Here is a 12,392-nt window from a genome sequence, read left to right as displayed (position 1 = left end):
TCCCATCGTTGGAAGCTGAATGTTCTCTGTGCATTGCCTCTCCATGTTTGTCCTCTTCCTCTGCCACGCCCTCTTCCCCAGTGGGGATAGTTGAAATACCTGTTGTCTCAGTTGATTCTGGCTGGCTGATTCATGTCCCATATTTTGTCTAAAAAAAGATCCTTCTGAGATTTTTCCATTCTTCTATTAATAACCGTTGAATTCTGTTGTGGAGTAGAGCATAGGGATGTAAATAGTTCATCGGAGTCATTTCTAATCCTTTTCCTTGATCTCTCTGGAGCTGCTTTGGAAGATCCTTCATCAGCTGACGAATTGTGGCGCTGATGATGTAATATCAGATCCTTTCTTTGGCTGAATTTGCGTCTGTTAACTTTATTATTATGTTTTGGAACTGCCCAAGAGTAAATATTTCCTCTTTATAATCATTTTCATTGCGTTTAAATTTGTCATATTTGTTACGCTTAATTTCTTTACGAAAATTATCAATCATGATTTGTAAAGAGGATATATGTTGATCATAATTGGAATCTTCTGAAGATAATTCTTCCATTTTAATTTAAAGTTCTTTTTTCAAATTGTCTGCCTTCGTTTTTTGATGTCTCAATCAATAAAATCATCAGGTCGAGTGAGCATTTATTTAAAATTACACACCATTAATCTAAAAAATCCTTGTTGTCCCTAAACATTTGTGGCTCCTTGTTAATCTTTAGGCCACGTGGTATACATTGTACCCTAAAATATTGAATTGCATAATGTAATTCGTTTCTAACCACATCTTGTTTATGTTTGATAATTTCTTGCCATTTGTCTATTAGAGTTTCTTCTTCAGGTTCATCAAAAACAGGTGGTTCCTTGAACAAATTTTGTAATCTGTCCTCAGAATAACTGAGTACATTGTCCCAGTTTTTAAAGGCGTCCCTCACTAAATAAATAAAACAACCGCAGTATCACAACTTTAAAAAAGGCGACTATGACAGAATGAGGAAACCAGTTAGAAATAAAAAAGAAGTAGTTACAAGGATTAAAAGTCTACATTAGGCATGGAATTTGTATAAAAATGGTGTATTGAAGAGCAGCAGACAAAAACCACAAAGTTAGCTAAGGGTTCCTTTTACAGCACTGGTCCCTCATACATCTCAATGGCTTGATTTTGTACGTTTTTCACTTGTATTATTTTTTTTAATGGCCTGAAAAAATAAATGCACAGAGCACAAAACCTTGTTACAAACAATATTTTCTGGGAAAAAAAAAGATAGATGTTTTTGCAGTTTCGAAAATAGCTATCCAGCTTATTTTCGAAAGAGAAAAACGCCTATAGTACGACCTAAATCGGGAGATAGACGTTTATCTCGCAAAGGCGCCCAAATCGGTATAATCGAAAGCCGATTTTGGGCGTTTCCAACTACACTCCATCGCGGAAATGAATAAAGTTGACGGGGACGTGGTGGAGGTGGAACTAGGGCGTGGTTATCAGCCGAGGAGAGATGGGCGTCTTTAGCTGATAATCGAAAAAAAGGCGTGTTTACCGCGATTTTGGGTCACTTTTTTTGGACCCTTTTTTTCCACGAACAAGTCCCAAAAAAGTGCTCCAACTGCCCAGATGACCACTGGAGGAAATCGGGGATGACCTCCCCTGACTTCCCCAGTGGTCACTAACCCCCTCCCACAAAAAAAACCCCACTTTACAAACTTTTTTTCCAGCCTCTATGCCAGCCTCAAATGCCGTACCCACCTCCATGACAGCAGAATGTGTTCGATCCTGTCACAGCCTTTCCCTGGGTCAGATGTGGCTCTCGGGTGCAGTACAGGGTCACATCAGCATTGCATTGTGGTGGGTGTAGGGTATTGGGCTCCATGATTTCATTAGCTTGTGTTACAGTCTCACGATGTTGGTAGTTGGTAGGCTCTTCTCCCATGGTGCTTTTCCCCCTGCCTACTGGGTCAGAGTGTGCCCTGTTGTGTTTCCTGTTGTAGTCCATGCAGTAGTGGCCATTTTTGTAAGCCAGTTTTAGTTCCCTTTCCTGTGTTAGCCATGTTACAGAACTTAGTTCTTCTCTTGAATGTGGCTGAAAGAGGGCATTGTACAGCATTCTGCCAGCTCTGACCTACTGCTCATCTCAGTACCAGGGAGACTCGTTGCCAGTGGGGCACAACCTCTGATCTGCAGTTAACTGTGAGTAAACGCGGTTATTCCAATAAAGGACGTTTTCGGAGAGATTAGTCTTCAGGTGTCAACTGCTGTGCCAATGTTATACAGCAGCAACAAGTCCTAGAGGCCTGCGTGTATGCAGGTCCCTGGAGCACTTTTAGTGGGTACCACAGTGCACTTCAGCCAGGTGGCCCCAGGCCCATCCCCCCCCCCCCCACCTGTAACACTTGTGCGGGTAAATGGGAGGCCTCCAAAACCCACTGTACCCACATGTAGGTGCCCCCTTCACCCCTAAGAGCTATGGTAGTGTTGTACATTTGTGGGTAGTGGGTTTTGGGGGAGGGGGGTTGGGAGCTCAGCACCCGTGGTAAGGGAGCTATGCATGTGGGAGCTTTTTCTGAAGTCCACCGCACTGACCTAGGGTGCCCAGTTGGTGTCCTGGCATATCAGGGGGGCCAGTGTACTACGAATCCTGGCCCCTCCCACAACCAAATGGCTTGGATTAGGACGTTTTTGAGCTGGGCGTTTGTTTTTTCTAGTGATAATGGAAACTAAAAATGCCCAGCTCAAAAACTTCCATTTTTTCGAAAATACGGTTCGGCCTGCCCCTTCACAGACCCGTTCTCGGAGATAAACACCCATGGAGATAGGCGTTTCCGTTCGATTATGCCCCTCCACGTTTCCTATTTGGATTTAGGACGTTTAGCGCAAAATGTCCAAAGTCCAACTTAGACGACATATTGAAAATGCCCTTCCATATCCATTATCTACCATGATATTTAGCATTTCTGTGCCAGTTTTAAAAAAATGTAGAATTAGCAAAAGAATGACCCAGTGGCACATATTGGTAATTCTGTGAAGCAGGTGCTAAAATTTGCACTCGCATTATGTGCATAAATGTTTAAATACTAGCATATATGTCAAATACCTTCCCCCTTGGCATTCACATTAGCACCTCTGAATCCCCCCCCCCCCCCCAACACAAGCAGCCCCCATGAAAAAGACTCCTCTTCCTGGCCCTTCTTTGGTGTTCCTCATAGTGAGGGTCAGGAGCACATTTTAGATGCTCCTGCCTCTTCTGGCACCGGATTTAAAATAATGCTAGCCGACCCCTGCAGTAGTCTCATAAGAACATGTATTTTGCCTCCAACAGTGGCCAATCCACGTCACAAGTACCTGGCAGAAACCCAGTTAGTAGCACCATTCTCCTGGTATTACTGCTAGAAGTCAAGCTGTTAAAATACTCAACTCTTTGTTACATGTGTATGGTGCAGGGAGGTCATATTTTGTGGGAGGGGGGATTCTGCTGGCCTGTGCACATTCTCCTTCACTGGCACTTGTGCATACCTCTGGGCAGGTGCAAATGCCAACATGGAGATTTTAAGGTCTCCACATGTATTCCCCTTATAAAATGGTAAACGTATGGATGTTCAGCCCACCCACACCACACTCTCTTGAAATCTGCATGTAGTATGGGTCCCCACGTGTAAATAGCAGCTTTTCTAAAATTGTTATGTGCACATGTTGCCAATCTGTAAATGCATGAAAATCAGTAAATTAAAATATTTGTTTTATGAAATTTAAATAACAAACTGTTCTGTAAAGCACCTGAAAAAGAAGAGCATGATGAAGTTCCCTCCCTATGTGACCTTGCTCCCCAATTCCACCCACATCCAGTGAGAAATCTGTTTCCCTCACCTGCACATTTTGTTTTGTAGAATATTTTTGTCAGAACCTTCTGCAGCTGAAACATTTTAGTCTTTTTTTTTGTAGATCTTCTGACAATCCTATCTTATATTTTTAGTTTATTATAGCACTGTAATTACTGCTGCTACTAAGCACTAATAAAATGAAAAAGATGACATTAACAAGCAACCAAAATAGAAACACTGTCTTCTTAGATGCTATAGTGTGAATATGCGTGTGCATTGTTGACTGTATGAGGCAGTTGCTCAGGCTGATGTGAGAAAACATGGTTATTTTTGTCTCGAGTCGGTCATTTTCTTCTAAATTGTTTGAGTTGTTTCACAAGCTTTTTAAGAGGGGCTTTGGTAGTTTTCTCTTCCCTTTGTCTACTGGCCCAATAAACCGTACGCCTATGTTGGGTCTATGGAGCCATGAACTTTCATTCACAAATAGACAGCTCTCCTTTCTATCCTTCTAAGCCGTAACAGCAACAGTCCTTGTCTAGGATCCAAATACCACAGCACACTCCTTCATACAGAGGGCGGAATTAAGGCATTTTAAATGCTTACAAATATGTGAACACCAGTACTTTAGCCTCTACATCTAATTATGTCACACGAACTTGAAGGTTCAAACGCAAGCATTCCCTATCCTCTTTATCCCCAGAAATCAAGTACTTTACCATCTCCTAGCTCCCAGAAAGCATTCTAAAAAGTAAAGGGTATACCTTTCTGTGGTATAATCGAAGCTCTAACCCTCTTCCAGACTGCAGCAGGTACTCTCTTATTCTTTCCATCAAACCCTAACAAGCACTCCCCCCATTTCCTCCCACACCCCAGCAATGATGCTTCCCTAGACCCCAGCAAATACTCTCACCCCCAAGCAAGACCTTAGCAATCATTCTTCTCAGCCTCTAAAACTCCTGAAATGTACTTGACTAATCACTGCCTCCTGCGCCTTCCCATGCTTTGAGTTTGCTTTTCAAGTTTAAGATTAGCAAGCTATATAAATAAGTAATAGTAGCAGCAGTAGTAATAGTAGTAGGTCTGAAGATACTAGGATGAGGGAGCACAGCACAGGGCAGTGTCTGATGATAGCACCTCTTCTCAAACACCAGCATATTGACTTGGTTGGTATCTGTGCTGGCTGATGACAGCACTGTTTATCCTATATTGGCTGATGCAGCTGATGACTTAAGACAAAATCTGTTTTCTGTACAGGCCTTGGGCATATCCAGATTAAGGCATATCTAGCCAGGGCTGGCCCTACCACTAGACAGACTAGGTGACCACTGGAGGTGGAGATGGTGGTGGAGTGGCAGCATAGTGCCGGTATAGCCAGCAATGATAGTTAAAAGCAGCCCTTTATAGCCATTATCAACGGTGGGCCTTAGAAAATCCATGCATATGTACTCAAGGCCAGCCACATCCTGCCCCTCTGATAGGACATCAGAGGAGATGGAACATGGCAGGACTTGAGCACATATACGGATGCTCAAAGGCCCACTGCTGCAGGCTTGGCTCCCATAGCAGCTGCAGTAGCGGTAGTGAGGGCATGTAAGGAGGGAAATGCAAGACACCAGGGAGGGAGAGAAGCAGATAGATGATGGTTAGCTGGGGGTGGGGGTGGAAGGAAGGATGGAGCAGGGTAGGGGGGCACATAGCTGGTGATTTGCCTAGGGTTGAGGGAACAACACAGTGCAGGTAACAAAGAGAACAAAGGTGACTTTATTCAAAATCTTTGGTTTACTCGACATGGCCATGTTTCAGCTATAAGGCCTGTGTCAGGCGATTGAATGTATCTTCTAAAACATATACATAAATAACATAAGAAACTTAAAAACAACAGTACCAAAAAATCACTGTACAAAAAAATCATATGCTGATATATTTAAAAAATTCTCTTGTAAAGAAACCAGGGTAAACTATTTATAAATACCACAAAAATAAATAGATAAAACATGTTACTATAAAGAAATGCTAAAATAATCATAACAAATAAATGAAATGAAAAAATAACATCATAGAACATATTAATTTATAATGTAATATATGAACACTAGTAAAACAGGCCCGTTTCTGACACAAATGAAACAGGCGCTAGCAAGGTTTTCCTCGGAGTGTGTATGTTTGAGAGAGAGTGAGACTGCTGAGTGCGAGTGTGTCTCCTCTGTCCCCCCCCCCCCCCAGCCAACCAGCGATTCTCCTCTCTCCCCTGCTCCCCCTCCAGCCACCCAGCGATTCTACTTTTTCCCTTGCCCCCCCCCCTCCAGCCACCCAACGATGCTCTTCTCTCCCCTGCCCCCCCTCCAGCCACCCAGCGAGTCTCCTCTGTCCCCTGCTCCCCCTCCAGCCACCCAGCGAATCTCCTCTCTCCCCTGCCCCCCCTCCAGCCACCCAGCGATTCTCCTCTCTCCCCTGCCCCCCCTCCAGCCACCCAGCGATTCTCCTCTCTCCCCTGCCCCCCCTACAGCCACTCCTCCACTTTAATCAGCATATATTAAATTCCCCCCCATGTGCTACAGAAAAGCACCAAGCACATCTATATAAATAAAATCCCCCTCAGACATTCTGAATCCCCCTCAGACGTTCTGAAGCACACCTCACTCCAACTGTGGCTCCTGACCTAGGCTATTTGGACTCCCGCACTCAGCCACGCCCATCTGCGCCCTAGGCCACGCCCCATCTGGACATAAAAACCACTCTCAACGTTCCATTGACCACTGACGTCAATGAAGCCAGTTCGTTTGTTCGAAGCTCTGTAGCACAGTCTGTGGGCCCCGCCCTCGCGTCAAACGTAATGACGTTGAGGGCGGAGCACATTCAAGGAGCCAATCAGTAGCCGAAAGCAGGAGAGAGGGCGGAACGACGAAGAGGAGGCGGGTTCGAAGCTCTGTAGCACAGTCTGTGGGCCCCGCCCTCGCGTCAAACGTCATGACGTTGAGGGCGGAGCACATTCAAGGAGCCAATCAGTAGCCGAAAGCAGGAGAGAGGGCGGAACGACGAAGAGGAGGCGGGAGAGAGGGCGCAATGTGGAAGAGGAGGCGGCCCGGCAGCGCTTCTACACACTACGAGGAAAACCTGGCTAGCGCCCGTTTCATTTCTTTCCGAAACGGGCCTTTTTTACTAGTCCTATATAATCCTATATAATAAAATGCACCTCCAACGTTCTGAAGCCGTAGTTCCGGAACATTGCAGGAATGCTTCAAGGCTTGAAGGCTTCACTTTCTCGGCTTCAGAACGTTGGAGGTGTGTTTTATTATATAGGATTAAAAATATGATATATGAACTTCATAAATACAAATGGTTATTAAGCCGCCTCTGGGCATACGTAGCATTTTTCAGCATGACGGTTCTGGCAGACAGCGCTAGCAGTGATAAGGTCTCTTTTATGTTCACTTTTCTGGTTATGATTTTTTTGTGTCCCTTTTGGGTAAACAAGGTAGCTTCATGAGCTTCTTTTTACAGATGTTTACATGACATTTGTGTATACTCATATTGCTGCTGAAGGGTGTGTATTTTATTTTATTTTCCTGACCACGCTATTCATAGCACTGCTGTAACAGTGTTTTAATTTATTTTTCAGTTGTAGTACTCCCATGCTTAGTCTCTCTCTCAGCTACTCTCTTTTTGTTTCATGTTTAGCTTTCAATGCATTTTATTTTTCTGTTCATACGCTATTCACAGCACGGTGAATATTGTGCTTTTATTATTTGATCATTTTATTATTTTTTTATTGGAAGGTACCCCCTTGTTCAACTTCATTTGTATTTCCTCCTTTTTTTGGCTTCACTTGCAGTTTTACTAAACCTTTTGGATGTATTTGGGCTCCCGATGGTTCTGTTTACAGCCATTCACCCATGGTTGCCTAGATAGATTTTCGTTCATACTCATTTTAACACTTATGGTCCTCTGTTTATATGGCTTTTTCATTGCACTCTCATAATTCAGTTTTCTGTTGTATGTTTCAGTGGTAGGGTCTTTATTGAATTGTTTCCTTTTTATTAAGTTCACTAATGTTCCTCAGTTTTTTCACATGTATGGGTGTTGTGATAATTACAATCTTGCTTTGCTACATTATCACATTGTATATCCATCCAGTGCTTATCTCGGGTATGGTTGTTTTAATTTGTTCCTTGCACTTCCACTTATACAATCTGTATTTATGGTTCTCATTATCTTTGCACCATTTATGTATTTATATGTGGCTTTTTCACACACAGACATCTATTTTATTAATTTTCTCACGGCTTTGGTGATTAGGTGACTTTTTTTCAAGCTGCCCATTTCATACATTCTTTGTCCCTCCTTTTCATGCACAGGCACTTTTTTAACACACAGAGTTTTTCTTATTAATTATTCCATCAATCATTGCATGTTTTTTTATCACTTTTTGTTCATCATAACTGATTTTTTTTTACTTATATATGCATCTTTATGAGGGTTTGGCAAGCAATTACTGCTACGTATAAGTTATGTTCATCTGTTTCACACAATATGCATTATCATTTCATCATCTGATCGTATCATTTGGATGTTTAATTTGTTTTTGTGTACCATTATGATGTTATTCAATTTTAATTACATATGTTCTGTTCATTTATTGTATTAATGTTGCATTATGATTTTAATTTGGTTTAATCATTGGCTATGTTTATGCTCATATAATATCATATTTTATGTTCATATGATATATATTATGTTTTTATGATATTGTTTCATATCATTTATTTGTTATGATTATTTTAACATTTTCTTATATATCAGCACATGATTTTTGTACTACTGTTTTTAAGTTTCTCATGTTATTTATGTATATTCAGACTCCTGACGCTGGTCTTAAAGCCGAAACATGGCCGTGTTGATTCAACAGAAGATTTTGAATAAAGTCACCTTGGTTCTCTTCATCACCTCCACTGTGTTGTTTTCTTGTGGAGTGTGGTTCTTTTGTGTTTCCTTTGTTTCGATTTGCCTAGGCTGGGCATCAGATACCCTTGAACTGGCCCTAATATGACAGCACTTCCCCCAAACAATGTATTCCTGCTTGCTTATAGCTTAGTTCTGCTTCAACTACAAATGTTCCCTGAGCCTATTTAGTAGATAGGGGTTGTTTTAGAAGTATCTCCATTTGGAAATAGTAGCATCCAGATATGTAACATACATAACATAGTAGGTGACGGCAGAAAAAGACCTGCACGGTCCATCCAGTCTGCCCAACAAGACAAACCCACATGCGCCACCCCATATGTATACCTGACCAGCATCTACCACCCTCAGGGCACAAGAGTGCATGCACGTATAAGTGGCAATTTCAAAAAGCCACTGTATACATGCATTTATCCACACTGCATGGGTATTTCAAAGAGCATGGTGGGGGCATGGTTTGAATGTGCCTTGGGTGGGGCAAAAAAAATCTGAAAAGTTTACAAAAACAAATGCACACATATAGAGAACATTTCCCATTGGGTTTCACACCAGCTCAAAGGCATCCTGACATGGGTGTCTCAATTCTTATCTCACCGTTCTCTGTAATAACCTCCATTACAGCTGGCTCAAGGTGCAGAAGCTGGGCTTGGAGTGAAGCCTTTAACTGCCTGCATGGGACCTTTGTTTAGTATTCACTTCATTCCAGACAGTATTGAAAAATTTTATAAAGTTATATTCGAACACTGACTGCTCTCACTATATTAAGAAAAATTCTTCATACTAAATTGAGCATATTTAGTTGTAAATGTTTTTCATTTTATTTTTTAGTGGCCGTCCCATAGCTGGAAATGCAGACCGCATTCAGCAATTGCGGAAGGAGTACCATCAGGCAAGGCGTGAAGGCTTTACTCTGTATGAGGATGATGAAGGGCGAATGAGACCCTCTGACTATGAACAACACTGGGTAGGTCACTACATGTCTCAAGGCCAAGAATAAATGCTTTTGCAATTTGTGTGAATTAGAGAATAAATTGCAACACTGCTTTGGGGTTGAGGGTGTATAACTTCATGGTGGACTGAGCAATAAGAGCTTGAGCTTGATTATCAAACAATCTTTGAGCCTAATTCAGGGGTCCTTTTACAAAGGTACGCTAGCGGTTTTAGGACCTTCTAAACACTAGCGACACCCATAGAAGTATATGGGTGACTCTAACATTTAGCGCGAGCTAAAAACACTAGCATGCCTTTGTAAAAGGACCCCTCAATGAATAGGTATGATCCTACAGTTGTAAACTTCAATCATTGCAACATATTTCCATGGATTATATTGCCAGATGCATACATTTAACTGTAGATGGCTGTGAATAGGTGCTTGTGCACTGGACCTGTAGTGAAAGGAGCAAAATGTAATCCTTATGTATCCAGTGTACTTATTTTAGAAACCATTTAATGATGTGAGAACAGTAGTAACAAATATACAGGTGCTAATTATGCTTTCTACATTATATTTTTCTGTAATATTCACAGAACTGATGGATCTTCACTGTACTGCTTCTACATCCTCATGTCAGTCAGCCATTTTACCATAGCTAATCTTTTTCTGAAAAGCACTCAACCGTTATTACCATACAGAACTCCCTAGATATTCAGATACTTTGTGAAACATGAGACAGATAAGCGCAGACAGATAGCCAAAAGTAGAAAAAGGTAAAAATGACAGTTACATGAGCAAAATACTTGATCCTTCACATTTGTTAGATTTGAAGCTAGCAGTATTACATATGCATGAAGTTAGTTATCATATGGTGTTATTTACATACAAATGATATGCATTTGTTTTCATGATTGTCTTTGTAAAATATAGCCTATTTGTTTCTGGAAGAATAAAAGTATTCCTTTTGTTGCCTTGTTTAGTCAGTGTAATGATCCCTTGGGATAGCAGTGCTTTTAGACAATCAATTGATTTAATCCTTGCCTTGTTTATCTACATCTTTGCTGATGCATAAAATCTAAATTGAAAGTCCTCTCCTGGCATGTATGTAATATTTACTGATCTGATTTGTTTTAAGCTCTGATGTAAATAAACATTTATTATCTATATGGAACTATAATTAAGATCAGTATAATCAAATGCTTCTCAACAGGTTGGAAGAAGGATGTTAGCTGCTATCCTTCTGCGTAGAAGAAGCCATTTTTGTCTAAGAAAACAGCTGTGATAAGTGGCCTTTAGCTGACTCTGGGACTAGCTAGGATTATTGATAATCTTGCATTGTGAAGGAAGATGATTTCAGGGAGAGTCAATTGGGATCCATAAATGTTTAAGTATAAGGTCACGAATTCCGTTGAAATAGGCAGTTATTCTCCACAATTTGCACTCAGCCCTTTTTTTTATGTATTCAGTTTGTCTATTTACTTGTATATAATATATCTTTCACACAATCTCTTTCCTAAATACTGGTCCATTTTTCAATAAAACAAAATTATAAATAGTTTAAATTAACTTAAAATAGAGAAGAATATATTACTTCTGATGAGAAATGGCAAAACTGTCTTCTGATAGAATATTTCCACAGACATATATAAGTACATTAGTATTGCCATACTGTGAAAGACCAAAGGTCCATCAAGTCCAGCATCCTATTTCCAACAGTGGCCAATCCAGGTCACAAATACCTGGCAAGATCCCCAAAAAGTACAAAACATTTTATACTGCTTATCCCAGAAATAGTGGATTTTCCCCAAGCCCATTTAATAATGGTCTGTGGACTTTTCCTTTAGGAAGCCGTCTAAACCTTTTTTAAACTCCGCTAAGCTAACCGCCTTTACCACATTCTTTGGCAACGAATTCCAGCGTTTAATTACACGTTGAGTGAAGAAATATTTTCTCTGATTTGTTTTAAATTTACTACATTGTAGCTTCATCGCATGCCCCCTAGTCCTAGTATTTTTGGAAAGCGTAAACAGATGCCTCACATCTACCCGTTCCACTCCACTCATGATTTTATAGACCTCTATCATATCTCCCCTCAGCTGCCTTTTCTCCAAGCTTTAGTCTTTCCTCATAAGGAAGTCGTCCCATCCCCTTTATCATTTTTGTCACCCTTCTCTTCACCTTTCCTAATTCCACTATATCATTTTTCAGATACTGCGACCAGAATTGAACACAATATTCGAGGTGCGGTCGCACCATGGAGCGATACAAAGGCATTATAACATCCTCATTTTTGTTTTCCTCATGAACGTACTTAAACCTCCATTACCCAGTATATAATGGACTTAAATACAAAAGCACCTATGCATCAACTTTCTCCTACTCTAGCGCTCATCTCTGGAATGAACTGCCTAAACTGGTGAAACTTACTACTGATCACCCTACTTTCAAAAAGCGCCTCAAGACCTTTCTATTTGGCAAAGCGTATGCATCACTTCCGCCAGGCATCTCTACCTTCTGATCGGTCTTACCCCGGTGTCACATTACTCACCGCTGCTCTTTCTCTTTTACTTTACCTCGCTTTGCCTTTTCCCCATTATACTTCTAGGACATTAATTGTTTGACCCCTGACATGCTGTGTTTTTATGTAGATTGTTGTAAGCCACATTGGGCCTGCCCATGGGTGGGAAATTGTGGGATA

The 12,392-nt window shown here is 41.2% G+C and overlaps 1 protein-coding gene across 2 annotated transcripts in view; it reads left to right on the top strand.

The window, feature by feature from the left end:
• The window catches only part of PARD3B (par-3 family cell polarity regulator beta), a 2,175,158-nt gene that overhangs the window by 1,820,704 nt on the left and 342,062 nt on the right, over nucleotides 1-12,392 (top strand). For both annotated transcript variants that reach the window (XM_030209894.1, XM_030209893.1), the window contains one exon: nucleotides 9,589-9,724. In XM_030209894.1, coding sequence (XP_030065754.1) covers nucleotides 9,589-9,724 — 136 coding nt within the window. The remainder of the gene's footprint in view (nucleotides 1-9,588; nucleotides 9,725-12,392) is intronic.

Source organism: Microcaecilia unicolor, chromosome 7, assembly GCF_901765095.1.
Source record: "Microcaecilia unicolor chromosome 7, aMicUni1.1, whole genome shotgun sequence".
Classification (NCBI taxonomy): domain Eukaryota; kingdom Metazoa; phylum Chordata; class Amphibia; order Gymnophiona; family Siphonopidae; genus Microcaecilia; species Microcaecilia unicolor.
Note: the sequence above shows the minus strand (reverse complement) of the source record. Positions and strands in the feature narration are given on the sequence as shown.